This window comes from Eretmochelys imbricata, chromosome 10 (assembly GCF_965152235.1).
Source record: "Eretmochelys imbricata isolate rEreImb1 chromosome 10, rEreImb1.hap1, whole genome shotgun sequence".
Taxonomy (NCBI): domain Eukaryota; kingdom Metazoa; phylum Chordata; order Testudines; family Cheloniidae; genus Eretmochelys; species Eretmochelys imbricata.
This window is the reverse complement of record NC_135581.1, coordinates 38,381,036-38,401,530: the sequence shown is the minus strand read 5'-3', so window position 1 is coordinate 38,401,530 and position 20,495 is coordinate 38,381,036. Positions and strand designations below refer to the sequence as shown.

The 20,495-nt window shown below is 46.5% G+C and overlaps 1 protein-coding gene across 3 annotated transcripts in view; it reads right to left on the bottom strand.

Annotated features, from left to right (window-relative positions):
* Nucleotides 1-20,495, bottom strand: part of CRAMP1 (cramped chromatin regulator 1) — a 121,033-nt gene that overhangs the window by 48,340 nt on the left and 52,198 nt on the right. For all 3 annotated transcript variants that reach the window (XM_077828027.1, XM_077828025.1, XM_077828026.1), the window contains exon 10: nucleotides 7,618-8,880. In XM_077828027.1, coding sequence (XP_077684153.1) covers nucleotides 7,618-8,880 — 1,263 coding nt within the window. The remainder of the gene's footprint in view (nucleotides 1-7,617; nucleotides 8,881-20,495) is intronic.

Sequence of the window (20,495 nt, the reverse complement as noted above, 5' to 3'; positions counted from 1 at the left end):
ACACCAGAATGTGGCCAGCAGCAGCCTTTCTGTACTGTGTGGGAGGGAAGGGATGGAACTGACTTGGCCCATTTCTTTGCAGAGCTCATCTCTTCTCCCTCTTCTGCCACTCCCCAGTGGTTGGAAGTAGCTTGTCCCTTCCTGCCTGCAAAGTGTCGAAAGGTAGCTAACACCTCCAGGCTGCTGCTGGCCACCAACATAACCCAGCTGCCTCCTGTCCCCCAGCTACAGCACAGGCAGGAAGGGGTTAAGCCCTAAGGCATTGTGCCCCAGGGCCCAGAGAACCTGACTGCAGGGGCTTCTGCAAACCCGTCTCAGCAGAAGAGGGTGCCTAGGGGATGGAGAAGCCCTGTACTCCCTGGGGGTAGACACTGGGGGGGAGGAGTGGGGCGGGGCGGAGACAGGCAAAGAGGGCGCTAAGCCCCTGCCTGGGGGGCTGCTGTGAAGCCTTCAGGGGCAGGGCATGAACAGGCTGGAAATTGCTTTCCGCCACCACTCCAGAGCTTAGCTGATGAACAGAGAGGCTTCCCTGTGCCAGCGCTGTGTGGGGCTTTGGTACATGCAGGACTCAGCTCCTCCTGGCCAGTACCCCGGGCTGGAGGGTCTTGGACTTTCCTGGGGCACCAACCCAGCCAGACGCAGCGGGGGAAGGAAGGAACCTGCCAGCCAGGCTGTTGGTGATCTGAGCACTTCGACCACGGGCTGGCTCTCCGCACAGCACTGGGAACGGAACGCACTCTGCCTGGGATGATATGGAGGACAAGCGGGACTAGGGAGGGGGAGGGAGAGGACAGAGAGAGGGGGAGTAGCTAAAGGGCCACCGGGTGGGCAGCAGGGGCGATACCTAACTGGCTGCCATCTGGTGCCTGCCTGCACTTACCAGTCACTGCAGCTCACAGTGTGCGGCCAGTGCCGGCTGGAAACAGGACGGGGGGCGGGGCCCTGGTGGCTGAGAGTCGGCATGCAGCTGTGGGCTGTGCTGACGGAGCAACAGGGGGAGCAGCTGGCCACGTGCACTGCAGTTTTGCTCCGCCACCAGCCTTGCACACCCACCCCATCATAGAATCATAGAATATCAGGGTTGGAAGGGACCTCAGGAGGTCATCTAGTCCAACCCCCTGCTCAAAAGCAGGACCAATCCCCAAATAAATCATCCCAGCCAGGGCTTTGTCAAGCCTGACCTTAAAAATTTCTAAGGAAGGAGATTCCACCACCTCCCTAGGCAACGCATTCCAGTGTTTCACCACCCTCCTAGTGAAAAAGTTTTTCCTAATATCCAACCTAAATCTTCCCCACTGCAACTTGAGACCATTACTCCTTATCCTGTCCTCTTCTACCACTGAGAATAGTCTAGAACCATCCTCTCTGGAACCACCTCTCAGGTAGTTGAAAGCAGCTATAAAATCCCCCTTCATTCTTCTCTTCTGCAGACTAAACAATCCCAGTTCCCTCAGCCTCTCCTCATAAGTCATGTGTTCCAGACCCCTAATCATTTTTGTTGCCCTTCGCTGGACTCTCTCCAATTTATCCACATCCTTCTTGTAGTGTGGGGCCCAAAACTGGACAAAGTACTCCAGATGAGGCCTCACCAATGTCAAATAGAGGGGGACGATCACGTCCCTCGATCTGCTCGCTATGCCCCTACTTATACATCCCAAAATGCCATTGGCCTTCTTGGCAACAAGGGCACACTGCTGACTCATATCCAGTTTCTCGTTCACTGTCACCCCTAGGTCCTTTTCTGCAGAACTGCTGCCTAGCCATTCGGTCCCTAGTCTGTAGCTGTGCATTGGTTCTTCCGTCCTAAGTGCAGGACCCTGCACTTATCCTTATTGAACCTCATCAGATTTCTTTTGGCCCAATCCTCCAATTTGTCTAGGTCCCTCTGTATCCTATCCCTGCCCTCCAGCGTATCTACCACTCCTCCCAGTTTAGTATCATCCGCAAACTTGCTGAGAGTGCAATCCACACCATCCTCCAGATCATTTATGAAGATATTGAACAAAACCGGCCCCAGGACCGACCCCTGGGGCACTCCACTTGACACCAGCTGCCAACTAGACATGGAGCCATTGATCACTACCCATTGAGCCCGACAATCTAGCCAACTTTCTACCCACCTTATAGTGCATTCATCCAGCCCGTACTTCCTTAACTTGCTGACAAGAATACTGTGGGAGACCGTGTCAAAAGCTTTGCTAAAGTCAAGAAACAATACATCCACTGCTTTCCCTTCATCCACAGAAGCAATAATCTCATCATAGAAGGCGATTAGATTAGTCAGGCATGACCTTCCCTTGGTGAATCCATGCTGACTGTTCCTGATCACTTTCCTCTCATGTAAGTGCTTCAGGATTGATTCTTTGAGGACCTGCTCCGTGATTTTTCCAGGGACTGAAGTGAGGCTGACTGGCCTGTAGTTCCCAGGATCCTCCTTCTTCCCTTTTTTAAAGATTGGCACTACATTAGCCTTTTTCCAGTCATCCGGGACTTCCCCCGTTCGCCACGAGTTTTCAAAGATAATGGCCAATAGCTCTGCAATCACAGCCGCCAGTTCCTTTAGCTCTCTCGGATGCAACTCGTCCGGCCCCATGGACTTGTGCACGTCCAGCTTTTCTAAATAGTCCCTAACCACCTCTTTCTCCACAGAGGGCTGGCCATCTATTCCCCATGTTGTGATGCCCAGCGCAGCAGTCTGGGAGCTGACCTTGTTAGTGAAGACAGAGGCAAAAAAAGCACTGAGTACATTAGCTTTTTCCACATCCTCTGTCACTAGGTTGCCTCCCTCATTCAGTAAGGGGCCCACACTTTCCTTGGTTTTCTTCTTGTTGCCAACATACCTGAAGAAACCCTTCTTGTTACTCTTAACATCTCTCGCTAGCTGCAGCTCCAGGTGCGATTTGGCCCTCCTGATTTCATTCCTACATGCCCGAGCAATATTTTTATGCTCTTCCCTGGTCACATGTCCAACCTTCCACTTCTTGTAAGCTTCTTTTTTATGTTTAAGATCCGCTAGGATTTCACCGTTAAGCCAAGCTGGTCGCCTGCCATATTTACTATTCTTTCGACACATTGGGATGGTTTGTCCCTGTAACCTCAACAGGGATACCTTGAAATACAGCCAGCTCTCCTGGACTCCTTTCCCCTTCATGTTAGTCCCCCAGGGGATCCTACCCATCCGTTCCCTGAGGGAGTCGAAGTCTGCTTTCCTGAAGTCCAGGGTCCATATCCTGCTGCTTACCTTTCTTCCCTGTGTCAGGATCCTGAACTCAGCCAACTCATGGTCACTGCCTCCCAGATTCCCATCCACTTTTGCTTCCCCTACTAATTCTTCCCGGTTTGTGAGCAGCAGGTCAAGAAAAGCTCCCCCCCAGTTGGCTCGTCTAGCACTCGCACCAGGAAATTGTCCCCTACGCTTTCCAAAAACTTCCTGGATTGTCTATGCACCGCTGTATTGCTCTCCCAGCAGATATCAGGAAAATTAAAGTCACCCATGAGAACCAGGGCGTGCGATCTAGTAGCTTCTGCGAGCTGCCGGAAGAAAGCCTCATCCACCTCATCCCCCTGGTCCGGTGGTCTATAGCAGACTCCCACCACCACATCACTCTTGTTGCTCACACTTCTAAACTTAATCCAGAGACACTCAGGTTTTTCTGCAGTTTCGTACCGGAGCTCTGAGCAGTCATACTGCTCCCTTACATATAGTGCTACTCCCCCACCTTTTCTGCCCTGCCTGTCCTTCCTGAACAGTTTATAACCATCCATGATAGTACTCCAGTCATGTGAGTTATCCCACCAAGTCTCTGTTATTCCAATCACGTCATAATTCCTTGACATCACCAGGACCTCCAGTTCTCCCTGCTTGTTTCCAAGGCTTTGTGCCTATCCTCTGCCACTGGACCCTCCCACTCACCGCTGGTGGGTGGGTAGCTGGCAAGCAGGGATCTGTCCAGCAGTACGACCCGCCATTACTGATGGGAGGGGGGACACAAAATACGGGACGATTTGTCCATTTTTAAGAAAAAGTCAGGACACCTGCAATATATAAATATGGGACTGTCCCTTTAAAAACCGGACATCTCGTCACCCTACATATGTGAAACGTTATTATTTTGTTAGAATCAAGTTGGCATTTAATAGGCCTCATCATCGTGCTAGCGGTTTGAGATCTTATCAGAAAAAGCCATAACAGAGGGCAGATAAAGACTTTAAGCTACAAAAAGGTCTTCTTTTAGGTTCAGTAGCAAAACTGACAACTTAACTATCACATACTCAGTAACCATGCAGTTGCTTCCTTTTGTTGCAAAGATATGTGGGAAACAAAGTTTAATTGTAAAATGAGCTATTCTGACTTGGCATCAAAGGTGATCTGTTCTGAAATGCTGCCCGTTTCTTTTCCTATTTCAGATAATATGATAGCAATTAAAGTCAGAGCCACATGGTGAGGCCCTTTGCTAATGTTCCAGGCATATACAATTAATTTCACTACAAAAGTTGTTTATGATGTTTTCTAACAAAGGCTGTCTTTTAAAAGAATCTGTATGTAACCACAGGCATAAAATTACCTCCCACACTTGATTGCAATGCAATTTGCTACAGTTTGTTTTATGTTGATAATCTTCATTTAAAGGAAAGAATCACAGCACAGTCAGCCATTCTGGTTTGGTTACATACAGTCTTGTGAAAAGAGTCAATCAATGCATCTTTTGTTACAGCAGATTTTTATCTTTCACCTCAACAGCATGGATCATCCAGATCGGCAATGCTGAATTACAGTCTGAATCAATGATGGCTCAGCTGCCCCTGAAATTCACAAGATCTAACCTGCTATTATTAAGAAGCTATTTTCAGGGCAGACCTGAAAACGCTGCAGCAAAAAAGAGTGACCTCTGATCACATGCTTCATGTGGCAGCAAAGATCAGGCATGTGTCACAGCTGACAAAACTGATCTCCAGTGGAACTCAAGTGCCTCCTAGCAGAAATATTTTACCTTCCCTATAGCCATCTGAGGTGCAGCAGGTTTAAAAGAATAAAACTGCAGGGGGTTTCCAGATCTACAATGGTTGCAATTAAAAAGTAAACATTTCGTCCCAGAATGCCTGTCATCTCCCCACAATATCACAATACAATCGATATGAGAATGTTTACTTTTTACTGACAGCCACTGTCATCTAAACTGGCTCTGGCCATATAAAGAAATGAGTTCACTTACCCTTTAAGTTTTATTATCTGAAAGGACTTAATTTTTCCAGGACATTTCATTACCGTGATAAAGACATGAATGAAACTGAAAGGTCAGGAATGTACTTCCAAGTTAATGCCTCAAGTTTCATTTGGCTTTTTATTATTATTAATTATTATTATTAATAAAGATAGTGTTCCTCTTCCTACTTTACATCTGCTCACATTTATAATTAATGTTTTTGGAGGGGGGTGAGGGAGTGAGAGAACCTGGATTTGTGCAGGAAATGGCCTAACTTCATTATCATGCACATTGTGTAAAGAGTTGTCACTTTGGATGGGCTATCACCAGCAGGAGAGTGAATTTGTGTGGGGGGGGTGGAGGGTGAGAAAACCTGGATTTGTGCTGGAAATGGCCTAACCTGATGATTACTTTAGATGAGCTATTACCAGCAGGACAGTGGGGTGGGAGGAGGTATTGTTTCATATTCTCTGTGTATATATAAAGTCTGCTGCAGTTTCCACGGTATGCATCTGATGAAGTGAGCTGTAGCTCACGAAAGCTCATGCTCAAATAAATTGGTTAGTCTCTAAGGTGCCACAAGTACTCCTTTTCTTTTTGCGAATACAGACTAACACGGCTGTTACTCTGAAACCTATAATTAATGTGGTTTCGCTGGATGTCACATGTCTCCCAGTGTGAAGCTTTCCATCACCAACCGCTAGGAGAAGAGATCAGTACAGATCTGTAAGATGCCTGACCACAAGGCAAACCAGAATGAAAGGTGATAGTATAAATCTAAAGCCACAATTCCACCAGGAACCAGTTTTCAGGGAGGAGCTGCTCAGGGATGCCATCAGCAAAAACACTACTGTCTAATGAGCTTTGGCTGATAGGATCATGTCTGCTCCTTGGTGGAGAGACTTGGGACTCTCCTCAGGTTTAGAAGTTATAATCAGAAGAGAGTTCGAAAAAAAGAGGAAAAGAACCAAGTCTCCACCAGCAAGCAAAGATCAAAAAACTACACATTTCCCAGCACAAATGATGAATGTGCAATTTAATTTGAAATAACTATGCAAACATCACCTTTAACTCAAGTTTATTCAGTCATACCTGTTATATTCTAATTTCTTCCTATGCATCAACAGAATCATTTATTGAGCTCCAATCAGCTACACCATTAAAAACAGGCTGAATGAGCATCAGAGGGCAGAATTTACCCTGTAAAATCTTTAACATTGGTGGATGATGTGCAAGGAAGGAAGGAAGGAACACAGACTGACTCAAGTCCCACATTAGGTCCACTGGGCTGGCAGTTCAGAAAAATATTTTTTATGTGTAAAACACCACATTTATTCTGGAGTCACTAAGATACAAACGCACACTGCCACTTCTAGGGAATCACTTTCAGAGCTCACTCCTAGACCAGTTGTTCTATATATCACCTTGGAATCAGAAGCATTTATCATTTTTTACCACTGCAGAAGAATGGAGGACCTGGCTGGCTCAGCCACCCAAGATAAATCAATTAATTTTCATGCCAATACTTTAAAAAGTCAAATTAACAACCATAATCAAGGGTTTATAGTTCCTCCTAATGGATTAACTCTAAATAGCCTAGCATGCTGCTAATCTCATGACTTGGCTGCTACAGCAGCCATGTTAAATATTCATCATAACTAACGCTATGATTTGGTCATGCAGGTCGCGGAAGTTACGGAATCTGTGACTTCCACAGATCTCGATGACTTCAGCCCACAGCTACTGGGAGCTACAGGGTACCCCCACCTCCTGTGATGGCCTGGAGCTTCAAGGTACCCCTGCCAGCATTGGCGGGGAGTTGGGGACATCACCTGGCAGTTCCCCGGTGACCAAGAATTTTTGGGGTGCCCCAGCCACCACGGGCGGGAAATCCCCCGGCAGCTGCCCAGCCTCCATGGGCAGCGGGGGTATCCCCCACAGTTCCCCAGCTGCCACAGGCGGGGGGGCCCCTCCCAGCTCCCAGCCACTGGGCAGGGGCCACAGCTCCCAGCCACAGCAGGGCAGGGTGCTGGATCCTCCTCTCTCCGTGTTTTGTCATGGACGTTTTTAGTAAACGTCAGGGAGAGGTCATGGCTTCCGTAAATTTCTGTTAATTGACCATGACTTGTCTGTGATTTTTACTAAAAATGTCCATGACAAAATTGTAGCCTTAATCATAACAGCTACTGAAGCTGAAGACACATGGAATATACTGTTAAAAGTTAAAATGGGATTAAAAAACAGTAGCTGCAGCATATAGTGGAAGGAGTCTAACTCTGCTGCAAGCTGCCTGGGATGGTTTTCAGATAGAAATCTCTAAGATCTCCATAGGGCTTACCATGGAAACAACAGGAACAAGCAATTGTCTCCAAAATCAAGCGTCACGCATAGGGCATCAATGCTAGTTACTTACTGGTTTGGGGTTGACTTCAGTGGAGATGAGTTTTAAGAGGCAGTTGAGGAGTCTTTGCTTGTGAAAGGTGGAAGATGTGGGGACAGCACTGGGTTCGGATGTTTCGTCCCTGGAATCCTGGGTTTCTGGCCCTAACATAGCTAGCCAGTCATATTCCAGCTGCAGCTTGTTTGGCTTGCCCATCATGAGGTAAACTTCAGCCAACGTAAGGCTCTCAGAGTTTCGTAGACTCCATCCCTCCTCTCTGACCTGTTGAGCAAGTCGGCTTGGGTCATCCTTCAGAGGCTTTGCAGAAGGTTGTCCCTGAGGTGGATGCAGAAATGAAGAGCTCAGCTTCTCTTGAGTCTCCTCCACTATTGCATCTTGTAAAACCTTACTAAAAGTATCAGGCTGTGGTCCCTGGCTGTGGGTAGCTTGAGTTTCAGGTCTGGATAGGCCACTGCCAGGCGATGCTACCACAACTCTTGCTATCTGTGCAGAACAGGGGTCAGCTGCCTCTGTATTCTCAGCTGGAAGAGCCACAGGAGAGGCACTCTCAGCTGAGGGAGCAGGGTCTTTCCCTTGCAGTTTGTCTGTGCAAAAACATTTCTCTGGGACAATCAGATCCTGACAGGACTTCATATACCGAGGGAATGGATCGAGCAGAGAGAGTTCCTCCAGGTCAGGGATCTTGCTGCAAACACAAGCTGTGTTGCATGATGGTAGCTTGGTTGCTTGGTCACTGGCCAGGGCCTCCTCACCCTCAGCACAGAAAGCCATGAAGATTGGCTTCTCCAGACTCCCTCCTGGGTCCTGAAGTCCAGAAGGTGGTTTTTCGAGAGAGTTTGTGATGCTGAAACTAGTGGGTCCTTCTGTCAGGCCACTCTCTGGGGAGACATCTTCAGGGCTTGCAGAGACTTCCGCTATGGGCTGAGAGGTTCTGCCTTGCTCCATAGTGCTCTCTGTCCTTCCGCCACTCTTACCCTCTGATCCCCGAGGGTACTTTAGCTGCCCTCTGGCTGTCCCCTGACCACTCTGAATGCCTAGGATTTGGGCAGGAGGCAATAAGTGAGAGTCCTTTGTATTCTGTTTGCATTTGCCAGTTTCCTGCCAATGCACTGTGCAGAAAGCCTTGGAGTGGACTACTCTGGCCACCTCAGGGAGGGGGATGAGTGTACAGTTCTCTCCTGGGAAGAGATGAAGCATCACTTTCTCCTCTGAGAGGCTGCCTCTTGCTTCTGAATCTCTGGAGTCCTGAAGCTGCCGTTCCTCTAGTGTTTTACGCTAAATATACTTTGTCAAAGATTACAACCATTTTACATTATGCAGATTAGCTGCAGCATCAGCCACAGATACCCCTAAAAAGAACATCTGGCAGCCCAATTTGTAGTTTAAAGAGATTAATAAGCAGCTCTCCACTCAGGATAGATGTGTATGTTCTGTAATCAGGAATTAAGCCTTTACATGTTGAGAAGGGAATATACCCAAGACCACAATTTTTCCATGAACAGCAAACTGATCCTACATTCTAGGACAAGGTCATTGCTCTCAGCTTCACTTATAGATTTATAGTTTAAGGTCAGAAGGGACAATTCTGATAATTTAGTCTGACCTTGATAACACAGACTATAGGAATACCTGAATTAATTCCTATTTGAATTAGAGCACGTTTTGTAGAAAAACATCCAACCTTGATTTAAAAATTGGCAGTGATGGAGAACCCACTGGATCTTGTTATACCCTTGTCTGCTAGACGGAAGAACCCTCTATTATCAAATTTCTGTTCCTCACATAGGTAATTACAGACTGTGATCAAATCACCCTTTAACCTTCTCTTTGATAAGCTAAATATATTGGCCTCCTTAAGTCTATCACTATAAAGGCATGTTTTTCCAATCCTTCAATCATTCTTGTGGCTCTTCTCTGAACCCTCCACAATTTACCAACACTCTTGTGCCGCAGACTAGAAATTCCATGGCAACTTTGTTTAAATTAAAATGAGAAGTTTTCACTGATTTTGGTATAAAAATGGACTGTAAAGTCAGTACAGTAGCTCCTTGTTATATATTTTCACCTTGGTATCTGTCTCCACATGTAAGGTGCTACTCTGCAGCTGCTGCAAGGCTTACATGTTAAAGACTTACAAGTTGAAGAAAAAATAAATTAACAGAAACATGAAAGAGCTAGGAAGAAGAGAATAGTTGGCATCTTATAAGCGTTTCTATTAAATTACAAAGATTAAAGTTTAGAGGTAGGAACATTAAAAAAAATACATCTTTGCAACAAACTCTAGGGCTTTGTGATGGGGGTTAACAAGGGCCTGAGAGGTTAACTGGTGTCACCTGTGAGAGGGAGAGCCAGGGTTAGTTAAGAGTGAAGCTCAGCTGGGAAGGGCTGGGATTGCAACATAAAGCTAGGAGGCTGAAAGCAGAAAGGAGAAGCAGAGAAAGAGGGGTGCAGTCATAACCTGGGAAGTCAACAGAGACAAAGGAAGAAGTCCAGGGAGAGAGAGTAAGCCCTGAGATCCCGGAGCAAGGAGTCTGCCAAGAGGCTAGGAGGGGGTGAAGTAGCCACAGGGAGTACAGTAGGAACCCATGGTAAATCCAGAAAAAGGCAAAGAGAGGCTGCGTAGGAAACTCCCCAGGAAAACAGCAGCAGGGATTGGGACTGAGCAGACCTGGACTGCTGGTTATAAGGTCCCTAGGCTGTAGTGGGTGGGCCTGGATTTCCCTCACACCACTGGTATAGTGGCACTGAGCCCCAGGCTGGAGTTGAACACTGACCAGAGAAGGCATTTGGACTTTGGTCCTCTTGGACTTAGTCACCTCGGAAAGGGTGGTCTAAATGGGGACCTACCTGGAGAGCCAACTTACCAGAAAAGAGACTATTGCAGAGTGAGCAGAATGGGTCATCCAATGCCCTGAGAGTTACTTCCCCAGATTAGAAGTGATTCCCCAGACATAAGGAGGTACACTAGCAGTGACCGGGAACCTTGTTACAAGGCTTGTACAAGAGAAAGCTACTCACCTTATGCAATAGCAATGGTTCTTTGACAGGTGACTCCCTACGGGTGGCTCCACTGTAGGCATACTTGCGCCCCTAATCAGAGATTTTAGGTAGCAGTGTCAGTTTGGTGTGCACATGCACTCTCCTTTCCACGTAGTCTGCCTCATGACTATCTTGGGCTGCTCAGGCAAACTGCCCCCAGTTCCTTCTCTACCACAGAGTGCCATATTGAAAACTCCGAAGTAGAGGGGAGGACAACAGGTTATGGAGCACCTATAGAGAGAGACATCTCAAAGAACCATTGTTGCTGCACAAGGTGAGTAACTTCCTCCTCTTCTTCAAGTAGTGTCCCTATGGGCTAGGTTCCCTCTAAGCTGTGCGACCAGTCGGCCGCCCAGCAACCTATCAAGTGCTATGCACTGCAAGTGTCCCTCCGCCCACTGCTGTGTTGCTCCTGCCCTCTGCCTTGGAGCTGCTCCCCGAAGCCTCCTACTTGCTATGCAGAGTAGGGTGGGAAGGGGGGGTGCTGATGTCAGGGTGTGCCCCTCCCCCGACCTCTGTACCAATCTCTGCAGAGCTGGGCTGTGGGGAAGGGAACGCGACAGGGCTCAGGAATGGGATGGAGGGAGCTTGCCGGTAGCTGCTGCTGTGTCTGTTTTAAGTGCAGATCTACTTAAAAGGGAAATGTACAGCAGCAAATCATAGGGCTGAAAAGAAACAGTAGCGCTCAGGATTTTATTGGGACTCCTTTTTGTCATCATCTGAAAGTCTGCGCTTTAATTAAAGCAATCCCTGAGTTTCTATCTTTTTCCATTGTGAATATAGTGTAAATCGTGTTAATTGATGTGTAAACACTAGAATGACAGTAACCTCCACAGAGCTGCCTCTGGTGGAGAGAGGGGGCTGGGTCCTCTGTAGAATAAGAAAAAAAGGGCCCTTTTCAGTGAGGAATGCAGTCTGGGAAATGTATTCTCCCACCCTGGATTCATGTTGCCTGGGGCTGGGGCAATGGCCTGACTTCTCTATCTGCACGCAGCTCCATGTTGGAGCGGTCAGGCAGGACTCCACATTTAGGGCGTACGGATACTTTTAAGTTTTAGTCCCCCGACTAAGAATGGGAGGAAGCCATTCCACTTCTCCCAGAACTCAAGGACATGCTGTATGTATATACATACATACTACTTCCTGAATATCATCCTCCCGTGCCCATGTATACACACTGGGACTTTAAGGGAAACCACCATATAGTGTGAGAATTAGCAATACTGATTACCTGAAGGATGCCCCAGGGCATCTGCAGTCCACAGGGGAGTCCTGCCAGGCTGTGAACGTACTTAAAGGGGCAATGCATATCTGTCTTGCGCGTGTGCACACACGAGTCTTTCACACTCACCTCCCAACACATACTTGTATTATTGTTGGTGTTACTTCTTGATACTTCCTGCAATGCACATATAGTCTCTATAATTGTATGCTTTCAAAGTGTTGTTTGAGTTTTTTGACTGGTCTATACATTTCATAATTCTTATTTCTCTCTCCCGATTAAATTTTATTCTTTGAGTACTCTCTTCAAAGTTCTTTTCAACTTTCCCTTATGGTAATTGTTGACTATCAGTCTCGTGCCAGTATTCAGCCTTAGACGGAGTTTACCACCAGCTTTGGGCTGCATTCCCAAGCAACGTGACTCCAAGAAGACCCGGTCCAGGTGCACCGGGGGCCGCTACCGGACTCACACCATCCACTGGCTGGCGGTCATCTCCCTCGGCCCCAGGATGCGGCAAGAGCTGCTGCCTGGGGGCTGTAACACTCCCTGCTGTGAAGCAGTGAGCCACCTGCCCGCCAGGCTTTCCCAGCCAACCCAGAGCTGGATGCAGCGCACCACCTAGGTGGAAATGAGCCCGATGGGGGCCGGGGCCGTCCGAGCGGTGGTCCCCTCTCAACACCCCCGCAGAGGGCGGCGAGGGGGATCCATCATCCCAGGCCGGCCAACCGAACCCGCCAGGTTGAATCCTCTGGGCAGACTGCGCGGACTCCACCCGTTTACCTCTTAACGGTTTCACGCCCACTTGAGTTCTTTGAGTAGTGAGTCCTAAAATGCCTAACATGTCCTGACTAAAGTAATTATCGCTATGGTAACTTTTAAAAATTTATATATACAGAGAGAGAGAGAGAGGGAGAGGTTCTTTTGTTTCTACTGGTGGCGCACATCCGCACATTACCTCGATAATTTGATGCACATAACAAAAATCATTCCACACATGGATGGAAAAAATTAGAGGGAACATTGCCTATGGATGCTCCACTGTAGGTGATTTCACAGCAGTATCCCCCCCAGGGGGCTGGGTTTCAGAGTGGAGTCTGTTATGGCAGAGAATATGGTGCAGCCAAAAGGTGGAATGGGAGGCTGAGGCTCTCATGAAACACTATGCAATCACGGAAGTGTGGGGAGAGGCCCAAGTTGCTGCTTTGCAGATTTCAGAGACAGGGACATCTTTAAGGAATGTGACAGAGGTAGAGATTGACCTCTTGGAATGTGTACAGACTCCAGAGGGAGGCAACAGGTTGCACCCCTGATAAGTGATTAATTCAACCAGAGACCCATTTGGATAATTTTTGAGCCGATATTGCAGAATCTTTGGAACCTTTCAGCAAATGAAAGGAAGAGCTTAGACTATCTGAAGTCATTAGTCCTGTCCAAGTAAAAAGCTAGTGCTCTTCTAACATCTAGTGTATGCAGAATTGCCTCTGACACTGAATCTCAAAATAGCACCCTAGAACCCCATATTCACCACGGTGATATGATTAAGATATGTTTTGTACAATGAATGCCTTGTGAAGTATCATTTAAAAAGTCTCGATCTCTTGAACAGTAATATCATGTTGAATTGTATGTACTATCATTTAATGTGAAGTTATGAAGTATTGCTATAGGTTTGTTACTAAACAGGATGTGAGGTTGGGAGACGCCCACAGCTAGCCTTTCAGTTCAACAAAGGGGCAACTGACAAGACAGATTTACATTAGGACCAGCCAGACATGTGTTGATGGTCCATCAAGAAGAATCCACTCTCCAGAGACTAGTCAGAGAAGGCACATATGCAATGGGGGCCACCTAAACCCCATGTCACAGCAAGGATCTTTCTAGCACCTAGAGAGAAAATATAAATGAGGATTGATGACATCACCATTTGGCCTCTCTCCTCCCCCATCTCAACACCTGGAAGATCATTTGGAATACAAAGACTTTGAACTGGGAAATTGGTTCCAGGCTAAGAAGGAAATTCTGCCTGTGTAGTGAGAACTGAAAACTGCCTGAAACATCCAGTGGGGTGGAAAAACTTCTTGATTCAAATCTTGCTTAGTCTGCAGAATTTAGATTGCAAATTTTATTTTTATTTCTTATGTAACCAACTTTGATCTCTATGCCTGCTACTTAAAATCTATTTTTCTATAGTTACTAAATCTGTTTTCAGAGTAGCAGCCGTGTTAGTTTGTGTTTGCAAAAAGAAAAGGAGTACTTGTGGCACCTTAGAGACTAACCAATTTATCTGAGCATAAGCTTTCGTGAGCTACAACTCACTTCACCTGTTTTATAATTTATCTAGAACAGTGTGTTTTTGGTTGAAGTGCTTGGGAAATCTCAGCTCAAGTTAACAAGGGTTGTTGCAAGTCCACCACCCTTTGTTGGAGTGGAGAACTAATTAATGAGCTTGCGCTGTTCAAGAGTGTCTTGAGCAGTGTAAGACTGTATATTTCTGGGGTGCAAGGCTGGGGTGATTTGCTGGTGCCGCTGTATAATTCATGAGTAGTTTTGAGAGCATTCATGCAATTTTGCTGGGTGTGTCTCCACATGCTATTGTACCGAGTGATTACAGCGCCTGGAGGGGTTTGCTGCTTGTCATGGGCATAGCATTTAGAGACAGACCAGGCTGGAGATTTAAGGGGGCACAGAGGTTCTACAGTTTCAGGTTATACCCCAGGGATTCTATCACAGCATCCCTGTTGTCACAATGTGGTTTAAGGGATAAAACAGGAAGATGGATTTATTGATTCATATGAAAGGGGGAGACTACTTTAGGGAGAAACTTGGGATGTAACCTCACTGTTACTTTGACTTTAAAGAATGAATGGTGGGTGTGGCATCATATTTCTCCTATTCATCTGGCTGAGGGCAATTTAAAATGCTGTCTTCATGGACAGGTGTAGGAGAGAGCAAGTCACCATGGGCTCAAAGGGGAGCCTACTCAAGGCTCTGAGAATTAAAGTAAGATCCCAAGTTGGAGCAGATGGCCTCACATGCAGGAAGAGATTTCCAAAACCCTTAAGGAATCTACATACCCTTAAGGGAACAGAGAAAGAGCTTTGACTTTTTGAGGACTAAAATGTAGTCTGAAATGGGGGGGCGGGGGGAAGGGGGAGAAAGAGAGGAAGGAAGATGTTTGGTCTATGTGCTTAGAACGACACGAAATTTGGCATAGATTAAATTTCTGCAGGTAAGTACGCAGAGTGGTCTACTTTCTGTGTAGTAGCACATTTTTCACTTTGTCAGAGCATTTTACCTCTAGATCCTGGAACCAAGAAGGAGCCAAACCTGGAGGCGAGAATCTGCAAGTTGCGAGGAAAGATCTGTTACTTTGAGAAAGAAGATGAGGAATGGGCTGAAGAGGAACCAGAGAACATAGTGCCATCTGTGCCAGGTAAGGGAACCACACCTGCCTTGGTCTTGGTTTACTTCTTTTAAGTACATCAGAAGCAGGAAGCCAGCTAAACAACCAGTAGGGCTACTGGACGACCGAGGTGCTAAAGGAGCGCTAAAGGGGGATAAGGCCATTGCGGAGAAACTAAATGAATTCTTTGCATCGGTCTTCACGGCTGAGGATGTGAGAGAGATTCCCAAACCTGAGCTATTCTTTTTAGGTGACAGATCTGAGGAATTGTCCCAGATTGAGATATCATTAGAGGAGGTTTTGGAACAAATTGATAAATTAAACAGCAATAAGTCACCAGGACCAGATGGTATTCACCCAAGAGTTCTGAAGGAACTCAAATGTGAATTTGCCGAACTACTAACTGTAGTCTGTAACCTATCATTTAAATCAGCTTCTGTACCAGATGATTGGAGGATAGCTAATGTGACGCCAATTTTTAAAAAGGGCTCCAGAGGTGGATCCTGGCAATTACAGGTCTGTAAGCCTGACTTCAGTACCGGGCAAACTGGTTGAAACTATAATGAAGAACAATATTGTCAGACATATAGATGAACATAATTTGTTGAGGAAGAGTCAACGTGATTTTAGTAAAGGGAAATCATGACTCACCAATCTACTAGAATTCTTTGGGAGGGTCAACAAGCATGTGGACCAAGGGGATCCAGTGGATATAGTGTACTTAGATTTTCAGAAAGCCTTTGACAAGGTCCCTTACAAAAGTTCTTTACGCAAAGTAAGCTGCCACGGGACAAGAGGGAAGGTGCTCTCATGGATTGGTAACTGGTTGAAGGATAGGAAACAAAGGACAAGTATAAATGGTCAGTTTTCAGACTGGAGAGAAGTAAATATTGGTGTCCCCCAGGGGTCTGTTCTAGGACTAGTCCTTTTCAACATTCATAAATGATCTGGAAAAAGGGGTAAACAGTGAGGTGGCAAAATTTGCAGATGATACAAAATTACTAAAGATAGTTAAAACCCGGGCAGACTGCGAAGAGCTACAAAAGGATCTCTCAAAACTGGGTGACTGGGCAACAAAATGGCAGATGAAGTTTAATGTCGATAAATGCAAAGTAATGCACATTGGAAAGTATAATCCCAACTATACATATAAAATGATGGGGTCTAAATTAGCTGTTACCACTCAAGAAAGAGATCTTGGAGTCATTGTGGATGGTTCTCTGAAAACATCCACTCAATGTGCAGCAGCAGTCAAAAAAGCGAACAGAATGCTGTGAATAATTAAGAAAGGGATAGATAATAGGACAGAAAATATCCTGTTGCCTCTATATAAATCCATGGTTCACCCACATCCTGAATACTGTGTGCAGATGCGGTTGCCCCCTCTCAAAAAAGAGATATATTGGAATTGAAAAAGGTTCAGAAAAGGGCAACAAAAATGATTAGGGGTATGGAACAGCTTCCATATGAGGAGAGATTAATAAGACTGGGACTTTTCAGCTTGGAAAAGAGACCGCTAAGGGGAGATATGATTGAGGTGGATAAAATCATGACTGGTGTAGAGAAAGTAGATAAGGAAGTATTGTTTGCTACTTCTCATAACACAAGAACTAAGGGTCACCAAATAGAATTAATAGGCAGCAGGTTTAAAAACAAACAAAAGGAAGTATTTCTTCACACAACGCACAGTCAACCTGTGGAACTCCTTGCTAGAAGATGTTGTGAAGGCCAAGACCATAACAGGGTTCAAAAAAGAACTAGATAAATTCATGGAGGATAGGTCCATCAATGGCTATTAGGCAGAATGGGCAAGAATGGTGTCCCTAGCCTCTGTTTGCCAGAAGCTGGGAATGAGTGACCGGGGATGGATCACTTGATTGCCTGTTCTGTTCATTCCCTCTGGGGCACCTGGCACTGGCCACTGTCGGAAGACAGGATACTGGGTTAGCTGGACCATTGGTCTGACCCAGTAGGGCCATTCTTATGGTCTGGAAGAGGCAATCAGAATAACTCCCACTTTATCTCATCATACCTTCAGCAGGAGCTTGGACAGTAGAAGAAACGGGGAAAAGGCATATAAAAGGTCTCTGTCCCATGGGAGAATGAGTGCATTTCCCAGGGACTGATTCCTAAGGCTTGCTCTGGAGCAATAGCAAGGACATTTCTTGTTCCAGTACATAGCAAAGAGATTTATAGCCGGGGATCCCCAAAGGCAAATATGTTGTGAAGCACTTCTGAGTTCAGTTCCTATTCGTGGTAGTGATAGGCTGTCAAAACTTCTGTTGGCTGTCACATTCTGTATTCCAGGTAGGTAGATGGCTGAGATAGGCACATTGTGTTGGATGCACCTATTCCAAAGTCTGAGTGCTCCTGTGCAGAGGGAGGGAGATCTGGTGCCCTCACGGAGATAGATGTAAAACATACAGGCTATATTGTCCTTCATGACTTTTGTGTGGGTGTTTCTTGATAAATGGGAGAAAGTGTGCACGAGCATTCCTGACGGCTCTTAACTCCAAAAGATTGATATGGAGGGCTGCTTCTGTAGGAGACCACTTGCCCTGAACCTTGTGGTTGTGTAGATGAGCTCCCCAGCCTATCATGGAGGCATCCATTATTAGGGTCAGCATAGACTCATAGAATATCAGGGTTGGAAGGGAACTCAGGAGATCATCTAGTCCAACCCCCTGCTCAAAGCAGGACAAATCCCCAATTTTTGCCCCAGATCCCTAAATGGCCCCCTCAAGGATTGAACTCACAACCCTGGGTTTAGCAGGCCAATGCTCAAACCACTGAGCTATCTCTCCCCCCAAGGATCAGTGGCAGTTGTATGAATTGAATACCTGCTCAAATGTTGGATGAGTCTTTCCACCAGTCCAGGGAGTGTCTTACAGTAGAGGGCATTGACAGCAGTTTGCTTAGTCTGTCCTTGTTAGGGAATAGACAGACCTGAGCCACATCTTTAGACACCTCATGAACAACCAGGCGTGTGGAATGACGAAGATGAATGCTGCCTTATGACTGAGTAACTGTAGGCAGGTCCTGGTCAATGTTTGTGGGCTGGCCTAGACTATCTCTATGAGGTTCACAAGGATGGTAAATCTGTGCAGTGGGAGATATCCTCTTGCTTGCACTACGTTGAGTTCAGCTCCAATAAACTCCAATCGCTGCACTGGAGTGAGGGTTGATTTCTGGTTTCGAGCTGTAAGTCCAGTTGTGCAAATGTGCATAAGGTCATCTGAGTGGTGCGTATGGCATTCTTGAATGAGGGGGCCCTGAGGAGGTAGTTGACTAGCTATGGGCAGATCACAATGCCCAATGTTCACAGGTGCGCCGTTAAGACAGAGAACCTTGGAGAATACCTTGGGTGTGGACGAGTCACTGTACTGATAATGGTCTTGCCCAAAGGTAAACTGTAGGAATCTCCTGTGTGATGGACATATGGAGATGTGGAAGTAGGCATCTTTGAGGGCTGAAAACCAGTCTCCTTGTTTCAGAGCTGAAATAATGGCTGCTAGCATGACCATCTTGAACTTCTGAACCTTCACGTTTAATGTCATTAGATCTAGAATGGGCCTCCAACCTCTCTTCACCTTGGGGAAATCAGGAAATGATGAAAGTAAAACCCCTTGCCTCTGACTTCCACTGGGACTGGTTCTATGGCCGTTAGATGAAAGAGATGTTCTATCTCCTGGCAAAGTAGGTTCTCGTAAGAAGGGTCCCTGAAGAGGGATGGGGAAGGAGGGTGGGAATGAGGGAGAGACGTGAATGGAATGGCATAACCCTTCAAAATACTCCAAGGCTCATCTGTTGGAAGTGATGCTCTCTCACCTGCTGTGAAAATGGGACAGGTGATTTCCAAAGGGACGTGACAGGTGCATAGATAACAGCTGATGTTGCAAGGCATAATTGTTTGGGCCCTCGACCAACCCATCAAAAGTGCTTAAAAGAGGGTCTGAGAGGTTGAAGATTGGGGTGCTGACTGTTTCCATGTTTGTACCCTGGGCCTCTTGTGCTGTGACACTGGGTACTGAGAAGGTCGTGACCTGTGGTGTGGTTGAGAGCAGTATCTCGTCTTTTATCCCACAGTATAGATTCCCAGGAAGCATAACGTGGCACAGGAGTCCTTCAGGATGTGAAGAGAAAAGTGTCAGTCTTATCAGCGAAGAAGTTGGGCCCTTTGTACAGGAAATCCTCAACTATAGTCTGTACCTCTTTGAGCAGCCTGCCTCATAATCACTTCTCTGGAGACCGAGCAGGCTGCTGTATCTGCCATGTCCAATGCTGTCAGTGCAGTTCTGGCCACTAACTGGCCTGCTCTGACAATGACCTGAAACTGCTCTTTTTGCACCTCCAGTAAATGTTCAGTGAATACGCTGTTTTCCATAATTAACAAAATCATATTTGGCCATGACAGCTTGGTAATATATGACCTGGAACTGCGATGTCACTGATAAATACACCTTCCTTCCAAAGAGAGCTAGCCCTTTCCAATCTTGATCATATGGGGTTGACTTGGGGTGATGTTGCCATACATTAACTGCATCTACGATTGAATTGGGTTGAGGATTTGAAACAAATTCTGCCTCTTTGGGAGGGACATAATATTTTTTGTTGGCTCTCTTGCAGGTTGGGGCGATGGAGGCTGGTGTCGGCTGGAGGACTTTAGCAGCATCCAAAAGTGCCTCATTAATTGGGAGGGTAATTCTGGAGGAGGAAGTGTGCAGAATATCTACCAGCTTGTGATGTAGGGGAATTTGCAGCTCATCTGCCACCCACTTAGTAAGATCTTGAAAATTCTTAAAAATCATCAGCTACTGATGGAGGGAAGGCATTACAGCCTCATCTGGTGAAGATGAGAAGTTTGCTGGAGGGGTAGCCTCCCTTTCGACCCTTTCCTCCTGTCCTTCAAAAGTTTCCTCCTCCTCCAGTTCAGGGGCTCTGGATAGCAAAGCTATCCAAAACAGTCTGGCCGACTCTCACTGGGAGACATTGGACACGCACCAAGAATCCCAATACGGCCATTGGGGATGCCCAAGTAGGCCTGTACCAAAATTGCAGGTTGGCATGAGGGTGAGGAGGACCCTAGTACTGTAACGGCCTGCCATGGTGAGAGACCAGGGAAATAACAACATCCTCTTCGTCACTGTCAGACTCGTCACTGTGTAAAGGTGGTGCTGACCAGGGTGTTGGTAGTAAATGGTGAGGTTCCATGTGTGATTCTGGGCG